General features: G+C 49.5%; 3 protein-coding genes across 3 annotated transcripts; all 3 read left to right on the top strand.

Annotated features, from left to right (window-relative positions):
- The first annotated feature begins 1590 nt into the window (after window positions 1-1590).
- On the top strand, window positions 1591-2878 carry LOC124669348 (peroxidase 2-like). The gene is made up of 2 exons (XM_047205978.1): window positions 1591-2004; window positions 2120-2878. The coding sequence occupies exons 1-2, from the start codon at window positions 1591-1593 to the stop codon at window positions 2876-2878; spliced, it is 1173 nt and encodes a 390-aa protein (XP_047061934.1).
- Window positions 2879-8506: 5628 nt separating this feature from the next.
- Window positions 8507-9887, top strand: LOC124669296 (peroxidase 2-like). Its single transcript, XM_047205935.1, has 2 exons — window positions 8507-9016; window positions 9129-9887. The coding sequence occupies exons 1-2, from the start codon at window positions 8507-8509 to the stop codon at window positions 9885-9887; spliced, it is 1269 nt and encodes a 422-aa protein (XP_047061891.1).
- Window positions 9888-15436: 5549 nt separating this feature from the next.
- LOC124669717 (peroxidase 2-like) lies at window positions 15437-16716 on the top strand. Its single transcript, XM_047206282.1, has 2 exons — window positions 15437-15868; window positions 15958-16716. Exons 1-2 carry the CDS (start codon window positions 15437-15439, stop codon window positions 16714-16716), a joined length of 1191 nt encoding a protein of 396 aa, XP_047062238.1.
- Window positions 16717-17868: the final 1152 nt, after the last annotated feature.

Genomic DNA, 17868 nt, shown 5'->3' with positions numbered 1-17868 from the left:
ACCAAAAACAGCAGAAAACAGGAACTGGCACTTCGGCATCTTGTTAATAGGTTAGTTCCAGAAAATGCACGAATATGACATAAAGTGTGCATAAAACATGTAGGTATCATCAATAATATGGCATGGAACATAAGAAATTATCGATACGTCGGAGACGTATCACGCACCTCATCATCCATTCTCTTCTGATTCACCTCGTGATTTCGAGCTTGCTCCACCCTTAATTACCTCGTGATTTCGAGCTTGCTCCACCCTTAATTTCTGGATCTGCCTCTCTCGCTCTGCTTTATCATTAGCAGCAGCCTTTTCCTGACAGTCCTCCTCAAAGAACCTTGCCCATGCGCGGCGGTGTTTCTCCTCAACCTCCCGGTGTGCCCAATCCGGTTGTTCCTTGTCTATCCAGTGAAACCATTTGAACAGGGGCGGGACAGACTGCAACACAAACACTAACATTAAACCAGATACATAAATACATACAAATATGCCTAAATAAAATTATGTCAAAACATACCGGCGGCCCAGTGGACGACGAAGCTGAACATCGGGGTGGATCATGATCATAGTTCACACATATGAAAATTTTCATGCCGAACTGATTAGAGAAATCCTCCACCTGCTTAACCTTCGCAAGATGGCCGCACCACCACCACTCCATTGTCACACCCGGGGGCAAACTTGCAGCCTTAGCCTTCATCGGCCTAGACTCCTGGTCAGAGCACGGTACACTCATGGTAGCTAACGGTGATCCAGCAGAAAAAAGAGGTAGAAGCAATTGTGCAGCGAAGAGTGTCGATCCGTGCTTTTATAGGCTGTAAAATATGGCGAGAGAGCTGTCACGGCAAAAAAAATGGTGGGAGAAGGATGGCGGGAAAATATGGCGGGAGAGCTGTGGCGGGAGTGCGATGGTGGGAAAAAATGGCGGGACAACGGGAGATACGGGCGGGAAAATGTTTACCGAAAGAATCGTGGGCGGGAGATACATGTGCACGAAATATTTGCCACAGAGCTGAGAGGGAACCCTATACTAACCATAAACCCAATCATGCAAATCATCAGCTATTAGCGAGCCGGTTGGTCAGTAGCATGTCGGTCGGCCAATTATAGGACGATTAGGGCTGCCCTCTGACATGTCAGAAGCGGCCGACTGTCGGCCTTCTATAGGCCGGTCTGTCAGCAGCTGACCGATCGAATCACAAAATTGAAATAATTTGAGATCGCGTGCTATTTCCGGAAATTAAGTAAAATTTTGTATTATTAAAAAAATCGCTTATCAGTATCAGCTTAACGCAGGTACGACGACAGCTGTTTAATTAACGCCCGTACGGTATGTCAACTGCTTGAGCTGCAATCCATTGGTAGATTGTGCTCCGCACGTTCATTTCCTGAAACATTCCTTGCACGCACGATGGCACATTTGCACTTCAGAGTGCAGAGGCGCACACTTTCTCTTCGCTCCCTCTCCTTGGAGGCTTGGAGCAAGATAGCTTTAGCTATAAATAGGCGGCTTGTAACCACCCAAGCTCACCACCCAAGCTCACGATACACACCACCGGGATCAGCACGAGCTAGCGAGGGAGCTAACCAGCGAAAATGGCAAAGCTCACCGCCGCCCTGACGGTCCTCGCGCTGGTGGCCTGCGTGGGTCGTCCGTGCCAGGCAGGCTACGGGTATCCCAACCCCATGCCGTCACCGTACACTCCGAGTACACCTAGCCCTCCTCCGCCTACGCCGATTGCACCATCTAGTCCTCCACCATACAGCCCAAGCACACCTAGCCCGCCGCCGCCTTCCCCAAGTACCCCATCTAGCCCACCACCGTACACCCCCAGCACACCTAGCCCTCCGCCACCCACTCCGAGCTCACCTCCTTTAGGGCTCACGGTTGGTTACTACCAAAAGACATGCTACCGCGCAGAAGACATTGTTAGAGAAGCAGTGCGCGACGCCAGCAAAGGCATCATGGCGGGGCTTATCCGTCTATTCTTCCATGACTGCTTCGTTAGGGTAAGATATCTATGCTGATACATATAATACATGCCACTTTATAAGATACGAGTTGCAAAATATAGTGTTGATGTCCGTGTGTGTACTTAATGGATGCATGATGGTTTGGCTACAGGGTTGCGACGCTTCGGTGTTGCTAGATACAGCTGATCCGAACAGTGCGACGGAGAAGTTCGGTATCCCAAACCTGAGTCTGCGTGGCTTTGAAGTGATCGACGCGGCCAAGGCCAGGATCGAGAAGGAATGTGGGAATGTCGTGTCATGTGCCGACATTGTGGCCTTCGCCGGGCGTGACGCTACCTATTTCCTCAGCAACAAGAAGGTTTACTTCGACATGCCGGCCGGCCGCTACGACGGACTTGTGTCTCTTATAAACGAGACGCTCCCCAACCTTCCCCCTCCCTTTGCCACCGTGGAGCAGCTCAAGGCCGGGTTTGCCTTCAAAGGCCTCAACACCGATGAGATGGTTACCCTTTCCGGCGCGCACACCATCGGGATCTCCCACTGCTCATCCTTTTCTGATCGCCTCACGTCGAACTCCTCCGACATGGACCCTAGTCTGAAAAGCACTCTGCAGCAACAATGTCAGTCAAACTCCGGCACCGACAACACGGTCGTACAGGACAACAAGACCCCTGACAAGCTAGACAACAAGTACTACAAGAATGTTCTCAGCCATGAGGTGCTCTTCACGTCGGACGCTGCGCTCATGATGGCGACAGACACGAGCGAAGCGGTGCGAGCAAACGCCAAGGACACAAACCAGTGGGAGGAAAAATTCAAAGCGGCGATGGTGAAGATGGGTGCCATTGATATCAAGACAGTTGCAAATGGCGAGATTAGGAGGAGCTGCCGTGTCTTGAACACTAACTAGACCGGCTGATCAGATTCATGCTGAAGCTTTCTATGCTCGTGGTTAACAATAAACTATTACTTCGTCGTGTGCTTGTACTTTGGGTTCCCATTTGTTATGTATTTGATTTTTCTTATCTAATGGTGTATTCATTTCTAGTGGGACTTGTGGTGTAACAATTTGTTTTAAAACATTCTTCATACAAGCTATTTGTAAACAAATTAAGAACCTTTTTTTTTCTCGAAATGGATGTTTGACCCCCAGAGAAATGATGATCAAACCGAAGCCACCATCCTAGCGAGTACGAAAATTGATGAATGGGATCTGACTACTATGACAAGGCCACTTGCCCTGACAACACAGCGGCACGCCTCATCTAAAGACCGGAGGCTTCAACTAGCTTCCACATGACTAGCTAGTAGCACTACCGGTCCAACAAACTCTCAACGTGCACCACGGCACACGCTTGTCTTGCCGCCACCATCTTCCGCAAAACCATCTTCAGGAGGAATCAACACACCGGCCTTGTCAACCCTACTTTGAGCGTCACCACAACGCTAGACGCCACAAAAAAATTCAGAATCATACAAGTACTTTAAATGTTGGGACCCTATTGGACATTGTGCCTGTACCTTACTTTGCATAAGAAAAGTGCATATTTGTTTAACTTAACTGGCCTTATTTACGGGGTTCGATCTTGTTATATTTTGTGTTGCCAAGTTACTGAATATAAAAAAATCTTCTTGTTTTTAGTCATTTGACAACACCAATTTTATTACCAACGTATGGGTCACTTACATCAAGCATGTTACAGTCGTATTGTAACCAGCCTTCTTGAAACATAAGGTCTTAGCTCGGCTGCTTATATAAAGCCACACATGTCAAACAACGTCATAATACATAAGTTCACAACCCACACAAGAACTGCAGATACTTGGTTCACATAAAGGCTCACACATGAGCAAAAGTCCGCCAAAACACACACGCATTGAGAAAAAGCCCGGTTCTCTCGTAGTCTCGTGTACAAGCTTTGAAGTGATCCCATCACATCATCAAGAGCTTATTTGTCTCCCGCCCTACTAAGTAATCTCCAGTCCTGCAAGCAGATGGTCATTTTGAAAATGTAGTCAGCCAGCTGCAAGATGAACTTATTTCCAATGGTCGTTTTTTCCTCACGTTCCACAGCATCCAAAGCATCACTGCTAGACAAATCCAAAAAATCCTACGGGTTCGACCTGAGAGTCCCTATGAGATCGCCGTGAGGTCGCTGGCCACTACTGGATTCCAGTCACACTCGTGAAGCTCCCTCACAAACACCCACATAAACTTTGCAAGGGTGCAGTGAAATAAAATGTGGTTCGAGTCCTCAAACTCACCACATAGCGTGCACTCCCCATTAGAGAGGCCGTGCCTTTTCAAGATTTGGTCACTCGATGTGAGCCTTCCTCTAATAAGTTGCCATAGGAAAATTCTAGTTTTAGTTGTGATTTTGGAGCGCCACACACCCTTGAAGTTAATCGTGGACCATGCCTCACTCAACCTACGTTACATGGAGCTTCTTGAGGGGCACCATGATGCCTCTAACTTCCGTGTCACAAAATGGAGCTCATCATTGAGGCTCAACGAGTCGATCTCTTGTGAGAGGTTATCCATGAAAATGACCTCGGCTGTTCCAAAGGTCTTGTGGAATCGAAGCACCCAGTGGGACTCCACCCTCGCATCACTAATCTTGATATCTGGATTCGCACAAATCACAAACAAACCTGGAAAACGATCGCATAGAGGGCCCCTGCCCATTCAGGAGTCCATCTAGTAGCGAGTCCACTTCCCATTGTTGACGTTGTGTTTGGCTCCCATCTTAAAAAGATGCTTGATCTTTTGGATATTATTCCAGACCTCAGACCATCTAGTTAATCTAGTTACTGAAGCTGAAAACACATCCCCATTCGTGGTGTATTTAGCTCGGATGAGGTTTACCTAGATCCCCTGCTTGTTTTGGGTCAATTTCCAAACCAACTTATGAGCAAAGCCACATTCATTATCTTTGTGTTGATTGTCCCAAGGCCTCCCAGGTCTTTGGGTTTACACACCATCGCCCAGTTCACCATGTGATACTTGCGCTGGTCACCCACCCCTTCCTAGAAGAACCTGTTTCTTGACTTGTCCATTGCCGAATATGTACCATCATAAAGTAGATACAAACACATGGCAAACGTGGGTAAGCTAGAGAGGCATGAGTTTTTCAGCTCCAACCTCGCCACAAAAGAGAAGAACTTACCTTGCCAGGGGCCCATCATGTGACCCCACCCCACCGATCAGGGACTCCCAATCCCGGAGCAATAGGAGTCGATCGCTCACCGGTAACCCAGGAAAGTGATGGGGAAGGATCCAAGCTTGGAATTAATCAAGTTTTCAACCCTTCCCTGCTCCCTCTGATCTTCCCCAATTATAACCACCTCGCTTTTAAATAAGTTTATCTTAAGCCCAGATATATTCTCGAAGCATATGAGCAAAAAAATTAGGTTTGTAATCCCATCCTCAGTTGGTTTGGTCATAACGATAGTGTCATTTACGTATTATAGGTGTGACACTCCGCCTGTTCCGCGTGCCGCCAGCCCTGCTCCGCTTGCGCGTCGCCGGAGCCTCGCCGGAGTTGGGCGGCAGGGGCCTTCCATCTCTCACATTTGTTTTTTTAGGATTTAAGATTTTTTTAATTGATCTGACATGTGGGACCCGGTATTTACAGCAGACCCCACCGGTCATAATCCCTGTCAATTCACGTTCAATTCGGGTTTAGCGCATTCCGCAAAAAACTGAGCAAAATGTGGTGGTTTTTTGTCCCGCAAACGTAAAGTGGTGGTGTTCGGTAAATTTCACCATCAAAGTGGTGGTTTTATGCTATTCACTCCTAGATATAACTAGCTTCCCTAGCCGATCCCAGAATCATGGCAAGCGTGTCCACCATCAAATCGAGAAGCAGAGGGGAGATGGGGTCATCCTGCCTCACTCCACCTGCGTTCATAAAGTAGTGGCCAATCTCTCCACTGACATCTATTGTAGTCTGCCCCCCAGTGACCAGCTACATAAGGAGGTGAACCACCCCTGGTTCAAAGCCTTTTCGGACAAGGACTGTACGGAGGAACTCCAAGTTCATCCTATCGTACGCCCCCTCGCTTCTTCACCTGCACTTAATGGATAATCTCGTGTAGTGCCAGAACCCCTTCATGCGAACACCTACCTTTAATGAATGTTGTTTGGAGCCTATCAATGGTACGGTGGGCAATAGGTGCTAGCCTAATCGCGTAAGCCTTCGCTATAAACTCAAAAAATAACATTGATGAGTGCAATAGGCCTATACTGCTTGATGGAGTCAGACCAAAGTTTACTCCCGAAACGCGCGCCATCCCCATCGTAAACTCATTATTACGGAGGTCAATGATGGTGCCTTTAAGAATTTCCTAGAAGTTCTTAAAGAAAGCAGCCGGAAGCGCCATCTGGGCCTGACACCGAGTCCTCTTTCATATTAGCAAGCACCTCTTCCAGCTCCGTTGGAGAAAATTTGTTTGCCATGTTATCATTATCTTCATTCGACACATGCCTTCCCAAAGGACATAAGTCACATCTGAGTGACAAAACCCTCGCTTCACCCTCAGAACCCAAAAAAAATGGTAAAACTGGTAAATGTGTGTCTGCTGTTTTCGTTGGTCCGAGACCATCCCCGTGGTCGTAACCAAATTAGGGATAGCACATTTTTGACGCCTTATGTTTGCAATCGCATGAAAGTTCGTCATGTTGGCGTCACCCTTGAGGATCCAGTTAAATCCCCCCTTCCGCGCGAGTATTCTTCCTCCTCCTTAGAAAATTGCATCAGCTGGTATTCGAGGAAATACCTAAAAGCGCACATCCCTGCTCATCAAGACCCACAGAGTTTGCCAGACGATTAGACGAAGCAGGTTCCCTTAGCGTCCTTCCGCTCCTTCCCCAAATTTGCCCCCGGCCTTTGAGGAATTGCTTGGTTCCCCTAGACCAGTTCTGCCACTACTTAATGGCGCGGCTCCCTCTGAGCGGAAATCTCATAAAGCTTAGCTAGCATGGTTCCTTTGAAGCCTTGCACCCCAGCCACCAGGTTTGGAAAAAGAACCGATTTGGTTTAACTATGTTTTCCTCCCCCAAGGATAGCAAGAGCAGAGTGTGGTCTGACCCTATCCTTCTCACCGATGTGTGGCTACTATCAGCAGGGTGGACCTAGAGCCAAAATGAATCAGTGTCATCCAATAGATCACACATAATTTTTCATTTGGAGTAGGGATGTCACTCACTATGATTACATGTAATATATCAATAGAAATTGATTTGGACCCGGTGTCCCGTGATACATGCTGGCTGAACCTAGGTATGTTCCCGAATCCCGACTGTCATAGTCCTGGAAAGACTGTGGTAGCTCTATCCTTCCGAACCTATCATGGAGATAACGGCGCAACTAAGAAAAATAAAATTATTTTCTTTGTGTGTCTCTCTCATTCATATATCTAGCAATAAAATTTATGTTGAAATGCATGTATGCATACGATGTATTAAATATGCAAGTGATATTTGAGAGCTGCTAGCATCCGCAGGTAATGGTAGCAGGATCACCAACAACTTATTGTTCACAAATAACACATAGCACAAAGTTAACACAGTAAAAAGCATGTCCGATGTTTGTTGTCTGGGTTAAAACAAAGGCAACATGTGCGAATTAGCTTAACACCAACGATGAAATAGTATTTATTGTTTGAAATCTTTCCAAAAATGCACATGGCTAGGTACAAATTATCGGCTGCGAAGGCCAAGTCATTCCCACACGAGTACTGTACGCGATCTTGGGTCCTTTGGCACACGATTGACCGTGTGTGAAGCTTCAGCCCATCGTTTAACCACATGTAGTGACACGTTAGTAAGTCGTCTGTGATATGCCATTTAGTGGTTCCTTTATGAACACACACCTCTCTATTAATAACCATTGCTGTGACTTGTGAGTACAAACTGGCTGAAAATCCGAGCCTTTCATTGGCTTTGAATTTGCAGCTACTTTTTTTTTACCGAGACAGCTTACAATACTAATCGTGAGGACAGAGAGGTTGTTGAGACTTTGTCACCTATAAAGATAAGATGAAAAATATAAACGTGATTCCCACTAAACGTGGACACTTGCCACGATCATTCGATCGATCGATCGATCAATGTATTACTAGTTACTCCATTCTGGAGTTGATGTTTTAATACTGAGTAGAATAATAAGAACGCATGCCAATTATGAATGTCGTGCCTACCAAGTATACCAACTAGACACATTATAGGTTTAAGTGGCCATCGGCCTAACGCTGGTAGGGAATGTGAGCTGTTTAATTAACCCACGGAGCGTCAACTGCTTAAGCTGCAATGCAATCGCGAGTGATTGATCGATTGTGCTCCGCACGTTCAGTTCCCAGCTGGTTCTTGAAACATTCGGTGCATGCACGATTGCACCTCAGAGTACAGCCCTCGTTGGAGCAAGAATGTAAGATAGCTTTAGCTATAAATAGGCAGCCGAGCAGCAGCTTGTAATCACCCAAGCAGGAGACACACCACCGGGATCAGCACGACCTAGTGAGGGAGCACCCAGCGACAATGGCAAAGCTCACCGCCGCCCTGACGGTCCTCGCACTGGTAGCCTGTGTGGGTCGTCCGTGCCAGGCAGGCTACGGGTATCCCTACCCCATGCCCTCGCCTAGTCCTCCGCCGCCGACTCCTGCACCATACACTCCGACCACACCTAGCCCACCTCCACCTGCCCCGATTACACCATCTAGTCCTCCACCGTACACCCCAACCACACCTAGCCCTCCGCCGCCCGCCCCGGTCACTCCATCCACTCCTCCGCCATACAGCCCAAGCACAGCTAGCCCTCCTCCGCCCACCCCAATTACCCCGTCTAGCCCACCACCGTACACCCCTAGCACACCTAGTCCTCCTCCTCCACCGCCCACTCCTAGCTCACCTGCCCCGAGCCTCACCGTTGGGTACTACCAGAAGACATGCTACCAAGCTGAAGGCATCGTGAGAGATGCAGTGCGCGACGCCAGCAAGGGCATCATGGCGGGGCTCATCCGTCTATTTTTCCATGACTGCTTTGTCAGGGTAAGACATGTACACTAGAACGTATATGTATGACAATGTTTAAAATACAAGTTTCTTTATGTGGGGTTCATGTGCATATGTACTTATTGGACACATCATGGTTTGCCTACAGGGTTGCGACGCGTCTGTGTTGCTGGATACGGCTGACCCTAACAGCGCAACGGAGAAGTTTGGCATCCCGAACCTGAGTCTGCGCGGCTTTGAAGTGATCGATGCGGCCAAGGCCAAGATCGAGAAGGTGTGCGGCAATGTCGTGTCATGTGCAGATATTGTGGCCTTCGCCGGGCGTGATGCTACCTACTTCCTCAGCAACAAGAAGGTTTACTTCGACATGCCTGCCGGCCGCTACGATGGACGTGACTCCTTCATAAATGAGACACTCTTCAACCTCCCCCCACCTTTCGCCACCGTGGAGCAGCTCAAGGCCGGGTTTGCGTTCAAGGGGCTCAACACCGATGAGATGGTTACCCTTTCCGGTGCCCACACCATTGGGATCTCCCACTGCTCGTCCTTTTCTGACCGCCTGACCTCAAACTCCTCCGACATGGACCCTAGTCTGAAAAGCACTCTGCAGCAACAGTGTCAGTCAAACTCCGGCAGTGACAACACAGTCGTACAGGACAACAAGACCCCTGACAAGCTGGACAACAAGTACTATAAGAACGTGCTCAACCATGAAGTGCTCTTCACGTCAGATGCTGCGCTCATGATGGCGACCGACACAAGCGATGCGGTGCGAGCAAACGCCAAGGACACAAACCAGTGGGAGGAAAAGTTCAAGGCGGCGATGGTGAAGATGGGTGCAATTGATATCAAGACAGTTGCCGATGGCGAAATTAGGAGGGTCTGCCGTGTCTTGAACACAAACTAGACCATTGCTGACGAGATTCATGCCAAAGGTTTCTATGTTTGAGGTTTTGCACTTTCTTGTGTGCTTGTAATTTGGGTTCCCCTTTGTTATTTATTTTATTTTCCTTCCCTAATGTTATATTCAGTTTTCATTGTATTTTTATTGTAACAATCAGTTTTAAAACATTTTTCATAAAACTACTTGGAAACAATTATGGAATCCTATCATTCTTTAATTATTATAGCTCCATTGCTCATCCTTATTCGATCTTACTTTGCATTGGAAGAACCTCTTAAATGGCCTTGTTTGGGGGTTTTCTTTCTTGTTTATCTCATATTGTCTGGATGTCAAAATGCTTCGTTATGCGGGCAGTTGACAAGTCTTATCTAATCATCATCGATGGGCCATCCCATTAGTTCAAGAAAAACCAGAGGAGTTCTCGCCCATGGCGAGTGAGAGATAAGATAGGGGAAAAGGCCCGTGGGTGTCTTAGAAAAGAAGTCGTTGCAAACAAACAACGATGTATATAAGAGAAAATATTGCATAGCCTGGCCTAACATCGCAAAAATTGTCAAATTGATGTCATAGTACCTTGGCACGAATTTCTCATTTTGGTTACAGGGAACTTTGAAAATTCGGTGTGCAACTCTTCTAGAGTTAGATCTTTTGTTTCTAATGTCAACTACTAATCAAAACCGATGCTAACTGTAATTCCACCATCGGGGAGACCCATGAAAAATCTTCAGTAAAATTCAGATGCAGGAGACGCCCTATTGTTACAAAAGATATCACTGCGAATGTATAGGATTCGAAACGCTAGTGAAAGTAATGAAAATGTAAGAGAAGTATTTTCAAGGACGATGAATGGAACATTCAAAGGGCTCCATAACTGCAAAACGTTTCTCCACGCAACATCCGACTCCGTGTCGCCCCTGCCCACGATCACTATATATGCAGGATCCATCTCTATGCTCAGTTCCAATTCACATCGACTGTCGAAGGTATGCCAGCGAGGAACAAGGCTCACATTCTTTATTTCCAGCCGCTAGAGCACGGCATAGAAATGGACAGGAATCTGGAGAGAGAGCACAAAAGCGTCGAGGCTCCCGCAGCGGAGGACAACAGGCTAAGCTAAGAGCATCTCCAGTCGCGTCCCCCAAACTGTCCCCCAAAGCGATTTGGGGCGCGCCGGACAAAAAAAGCGTTCCAGCCGCGTCCTCCAAAGCCCATTTTTGTCCGGCGCGGCCCGATACGGTGTCCGGCGCCCCGAGCCCGTCCCCGTCCCACAGGGGACGTTCCGGGGACGCCGGACACAACGAAAAGCGAGGCGAGGAGGCGCGGGGCCGACCCGTCAGCGGCACAGTTAATTTTAACCTAACCGTCGCCTACCTCGCGACGGAAGTTATTCGCGCGCAGTGACACACGGCGGCATCTTTGCCTTAATGGCGACGGAGGGGCAGGCGAGACGTCTCGTCGGTGCTGCGCGGCCTCCACGCGTCGCCGGCGTTCGCACGCCACCGCCCGTTCCCGCGCGATCTTCCCGCCTCTTCTCGTCTGTTCCCGCGCTTTCTTCCCGACGCCGGCGTCTATAAAAGGTCTCCCGGCTCATCAATGGTAGCCACCACACCCCGCCAGCAACAAACACAGCCCTCGTCGCTCCACAGCCGTCTCCTCCATCACCAGGTGGCAATGGCGAACCGCCCCGGCGATGGCCACTTCCTCCACCGCCGTCTCCTCCATTGGACGAGCCGGCTGCGGCGTGCGGCACTCGAGGAGGCACTCGAGGAGGAGGCCCGCCGGCGGCGTGAGGCGCAGCGAGCGGCGGATCTTGCGGCGTTCTCCGCCCTCGCCTCCGCAGCCGAGGAGGCCGCGGCGGCAGCAGCGTGGCAGGAGCAGCAGTGCGACACCGTTGCGGCGTTCGACGCCTCGACGGGACAAGAGGCGCGACGGCGCCGGTTCCGGGAGGACATGGAGCAGCGATGGGCTGACGAGCGCCGGCGCCCAGCGCGATGAGCGGCAGGCGCTGTTCCGTGAACGGCGTGACTCGATCGAGCGCCGGCGGCGTGAGTCGATCGAGCTCCGGCAGCGAGGCGACGGCGGAGGAGCGTCGACAGCGGGAGTCGGCGCTACGGCGCTATGGGGGAGGCGGGCGGAGCAGTTGGCGGCGGCCGACGCGTATGCGGCGGCGATGATGGAGGCGCCAACAGATGTGGAGGAGGAGGCGCCAATGGAGGAGGAGGCCGAGGCGGAGGAGACCGAGGTGGAGGACGACGACGACGACGATGACTTCGACTGGTCCGACGACGAAGCCCCGCACCCGGACGAGACGGCCGATCAGCAACGCGCCCTCGTCGAGTCCTTCGAGTCGGAGAAGAAGCTCCAGGACGACGCCCGTGCCCGCGAAGAGGCGCAGATTCGTCGGGCCGTCGAGCTCTCCCTCCTCGCCGGCCCGAGCGGGGAGGGCGGAGGAGGACTATCGGCGGGAGCGGCACCGTCCGGCCACCGCCGAACGCAAGGAGAGGAGGCGCGCGCAGGAGGAGCTGCGGCGTAGGGGAGGCGACGACGGGGCGGGGCCGTCGAACGCGCCGCCGGGCGGTCGGTAGCCTAGGTTTAGATGAAATCTAGCCGTTTTCATTCAAACTTTGTAATATATAATCAAAATTGAATGAAAACCTTTATTTTCCTGCACAAATATTCATTTGGGGGCGGCGTTTGGGGGACGCGGCTGGGGAGCGACGTCCCCCAAACGCGGCACGAGCAAAACACGTCCCCCAAACGCTCAATCCGGCGCGGTTTGGGGGACGATTTGGGGGACGCGACTGGAGATGCTCTAAGGCTTGTCGAGGTGCACGGGGGTGGGAGAGGGAACAGTGGCGATAGGAGGAGCAGAGTAGCTAGGGAGCGACAAAAAATTGAAATTTGCATTAAAATGGGGTCTCAAATACTCAAACCTGGCACGCGAGCTATCTTCTGTTGACATGGTGGAGACCGCTTGTACGGATAAAGGTCATAACAAATAATGAAGGTGGGACCCACATGTAAAAAGATGAACTAAATAGATGACAAGTTAGCCAGACCAAAGGGTATGTAGCCGACTTCAAGGCCATCTAGGGGCATACAAATAGCGACGCCGACAAAGCTACTGGAATTCATCCAATTCACCGGTCCCTGTCATAAAAAACTTTTTGGTAATCTAAGTTGTTGTGACCTTTGATGACAATGAGGCTGTTGAAAATCTGCGCCTTTCACTAGCTTTGATTTTCCAGCAACTGTTTTTTTGGCAGCTTAAAATCACTTTTATATCATGAGAACAAAAAGACGTTGTCGAGATTTTGTCACATTTCAGGGTAAGATGGACACTTTTTAAACATAAGGCATTAGCCCAGCTTTAAATTAATAAAGCCTCGAACGGCGGATACACGATGCTGATATTTCAGCTTACATGCAACGCACACCTAGCAAGAAAAACAACAAGAAACACCGCTAAAGAACGAAGCCTTCATCCATCCGCGCGCGCAGAACCTTGAAGCAGAAGCCGTGGGGGGGGGGGAGGGGGGGGGGGCGTGTCACCGGAGAGGGACACAATCTTTGCCATGTCCCAACTTGCCGTCATTGCCGTGTCATCCGCATCTGCCTCCGAAGAAGCCCATGCCTTCACGCCCTGGCTCGAAGGACGTCGTACCATCAGAGGTGGAGCCGCTCACCCTAGAGCACGGATGAATACACAAGACGGGATTTCAAGGAGATGAGCATCGAACCGGACCAATCCTTCACACGCACCACCCACAAACAACACCAAACGCAGTTCCGGCCACCATCAAGACGCAAGCAGTGAAAGAAGCCGCCCAATGAAGACACGACAAGGAGATGTGGAAGCAGAACCAATGGCGAAAGGTAAGAGCCGACCAAGGTAGAACGCTGCCACCAAAGAACTGCCGCCACTAGGTGCCCGCAAAGCACCTCGTTCACCTCCCCTCCATCCCAAGGCCACACCTCCAGGGAGGGAACGACGCCAGAGCGCCGCCGTCGCCCAATCACAAGGACTTAGGGTTTTCACCTGGGAGGGGGGAGGAAGGGGATGGGTTTGGACCTTGTCATCGCCTCCAAGGAGGGGAAAGCGCTCGAAGCACCCTCAACACCGTGGCCACCACCGTTGGCCAAAGGTTTCCCCCAGCCCAAAGCCCCAGCGCCAACCACCACAACGGCACTTTATATCCGGCAAAGCTAGATCCAAAGGCAGCGGGATTGGAACAACCCCTGCATGGGTCACCGTCTTCAAATCTTCTCGGAGGGCGATGGGGCAACCCACCCACACCGCGACCCCAACCTCCCTCTCCTCGCCACCCCTGCGGTCGAGAAGAAGGCTGCCAGCACCGGCGAATGCCTCCTTCCTAAGGACCGGCGCCGCCCTCACCTCGTGAGGCCGCCACCCCAGATGTCTGAGCTCTCTGCGACCAGGGCGAAGCAGCGAAATCCCCGCCGCCACCATCCTCGGCGGCGCCGCGCGGGTTTCCTGGCGGCCTCCAACAGCGGCGAGGGAGAGGAAGGGGAGGGGAGAAGCTAGTGGTGGCTAGGGTTTCGTCGTCTCCCGAGTCGCCCCAGAGCCGAGCGACGCGAGAGGCCGAGCGAGAAAGAGGATCATCGTACAACCATAAGATGGACACTTACCGGTTGACATTTCAAGATAAGTTGGATAACAAACGCCGTGGTTTTAGTTTAACTTTTTTTAAGTATCGTGGTTTTAGTTTAAATTGGTTTAACTTAAACTAAAATCTCGACAATTATTACGAGTTAAATGGTACCGGAAACTCAATTCGGCTCCTAGATGCATATGAACCCTCTACCAAAAGAACATATTTTGAAGTGTCAAAAAAATTTGACAAAAAATCTACATGTACATCTCCATAATATATGTGTGTTAAGTTTCGCAAAAAAATAATATTTTTTGTACTCTACTTAAAAAGGGAAAAAATAACTTGTGATAAGCCTTTTTTTAGCATCGAATTTTGTCTTTTTTACGACAACATAACAAGTTGATTTTTCATAAAACAACTTTATGAGCACATAGCACGTGAAGACGTTCGTCCAAATTTTTTGACATTTCAAAATATGTCTAATATGCTGTTAAATAAAAAAGGTAGCATATGCTCCTATGTGCCAAAACATCACTCCCGGTAGAAACTCTATTCTGAAGTTGTCGATTTAATAACGCGTGCCAATTATGAAAAGATGTCGTGCCTACCAACTAGATATACATGCCAGGTTTTAGTGGTCATCAGCTGAATTAACGTGCGTACTACGCAATTAACGCACGGAGTGTCAACTGCGTGTGCTGCAACGGAATCGCGAGCTTTCCTCGATCGATTGTGCTCCGCACGTTCAGTTCCCAGCTGGTTTCTCGAAAAATTCCTTGCATGCACGATTGCATATACTTTGTTATCTCTGGCTCCCTCGCCATGGAGCAAGATAGCTTTAGCTATAAATTGGCAGCGGAGCAGCGGCTTGTAATCACCCAAGCTCAAAGACACACCACCGGGTCAACACGAGCGAGAGAGCTCTACCCAGCGACAATGGCAAAGCTCACCGCCGCCCTGACGGTCCTCGTGCTGGTGGCCTGCGTAGGTCGTCCATGCCAGGCAGGCTACGGGTATCCCAACCCAATGCCCTCGCCTAGTCCTCAGCCGTCGACTCCTCCACCGTACACCGCAACCGCACCTAGCCCTCCGCCGCCCACCCCGGTCACTCCATCTGCTCCTCCACCGTATAGCCCAAGCACAGCTACCCCTCCTCCGCCCACCCCAATTGCCGCGTCAAGCCCACCACCCAGCACACCTAGTCCTCCGTCACCCACTCCGAGCACACCTCCCACAGGACTTGCAGTTGGTTATTACCAGAAGACATGCTACCGCGCAGAGAACATTGTGAGGGAAGCTGTGCGCGGCGCCAGCAAGGGCATCATGGCGGGGCTCATCCGTCTATTCTTCCACGACTGCTTCGTCAGGGTAAGACATCTACTCTGTTTAAGATATGTGTTGCAAAATATGGGGCCAATGTGTGTGTACTTGATGGACGCATGGTGTTTTGCATACAGGGTTGCGACGCGTCCGTGTTGCTGGATACGGCTGACCCTAACAGTGCGACCGAGAAGTTTGGTATCCCGAACCTGAGTCTGCGCGGCTTTGAAGTGATCGACGCGGCCAAGGCCAGGATCGAGAAGGAGTGTGGCAATGTCGTGTCTTGTGCCGACATTGTGGCCTTCGCCGGGCGTGACGCCACCTACTTCCTTAGCAATAAGAAGGTCTACTTCGACATGCCTGCTGGCCGCTATGATGGACGTGACTCTTTCATAAACGAGACATTGTTCAACCTCCCCCCACCTTTCGCCACCGTCGAGCAGCTCAAGGCAGGGTTTGCCTCCAAGGGCCTCAACACCGACGAAATGGTTACCCTCTCTGGCGCACACACCATCGGGATTTCCCACTGCTCATCCTTTTCTGACCGCCTCACCTCGAACTCCTCCGACATGGACCCCACTCTGAAAAGCACTCTGCAGGCAGAGTGCCGGTCAAACTCCGGAAACGACAACACGGTCGTACAGGATAACAAGACCCCTGACAATCTAGACAACATGTACTACAAGAACGTTCTCAGCCATGAGGTTCTCTTCACGTCAGATGCTGCGCTCATGATGGCGACAGACACGAGCGACGCGGTGCGTGCCAACGCTAAGGATACAAACCAGTGGGAGGAAAAGTTCAAGGTGGCCATGGTGAGGATGGGTGCTATTGAAGTCAAGACAATTGCCAACGGTGAGATTAGGAGAAGCTGTCGGGTCGTCAATGCTAACTAGACAGGCTGCTAAGATTCATGGCAAATGTTTATATACTTGAGGTTTTGCACTTCCTCGTGTGCTTGTAATTTTGATTTTCCTTTGTTATTTATTTTATTTTCCGTTCCTAATGAATATTCATTTTTCATTGGATTTTTATTGTAACAATCAGTTTTAAAACATTTTTCATATACTAGTTGTAAACAAATCGGGAATCATAAAAGATCTTTAATTATTGGAGGTACATTGCTCGTTGTGCTCCTATCTGAGTTTGCATAAGAAACAACACATCTTAAATGGTTTTGGGACTCTTTGTTTGGGCTGGTTGTGGCTGTTGTGGCTGGCTGTGCAGGAAAAGTGTTATGTAGGAGAAGTTGTTTTGAGTTCTAGTATTTGAAACTTGGCTGGTTGTTAAGCTATGAACTAGGGAATTATCCGAAATACCCTGAGAGCCATGAGAACCTATATAAATACTGATTTACGTGTAATAGATAACACATAGATCCATGAAATACATATGTGAATGTAGTTTTAGCCAAAAGACATATCTATTATAAATATATATTTATCCAAAGTATGTAGCAAAAATACCAGTTTCCTAGCTAGCACAAATAGATCTAGGTTGCTCTAGCATTGAGCAATGCATTCGCTATGTCATCACGTATCGAGTTCATGCTTCTCGCGTGTTGAATATCCGAAGCACTATCACCTGGCGTTGTTATTGCTTGCCTTTGCACCTTAGGGATGTAATTCTCACCGGAGTCCCAATGATTAAACTGCTTGTCACGTAAGCGTAAGCGAGAGTCTCTAATGAAATTGTGAAGCGTGATGCAAGCTAGGATAATTTTCTTCTGTGTAACCAAACCGTAAGAAGGGATATCCTTCAACATATGCCTACTTATTTTTCAATATACTAAAATTACGCTCGATGGCATTTCAAATCCGAGCATGCGCATAGTTGAAAATTTCTTCCTTTTTTGTTGGTAGACCTTCTCGACCAAAGTCTGGTAAATGATACGGGTTGTTTTTGTAAGGAGCTAGGAACCCCTTTCCGTTTGGATAACCAGAATCAACTAGATAGTATGTATATGTGCACATAAAATAAATATATGAGACATGAATACAACAATGCATATGTAAGTCGTGCGAATAATAAGATACAATATTACCATT

The sequence above is a fragment of the Lolium rigidum genome, chromosome 7, assembly GCF_022539505.1.
Source record: "Lolium rigidum isolate FL_2022 chromosome 7, APGP_CSIRO_Lrig_0.1, whole genome shotgun sequence".
Lineage (NCBI taxonomy): Eukaryota > Viridiplantae > Streptophyta > Magnoliopsida > Poales > Poaceae > Lolium > Lolium rigidum.
The sequence above is the reverse complement of the archived record's forward strand: the minus strand, read 5'-3'. Positions and strand labels throughout refer to the sequence as shown.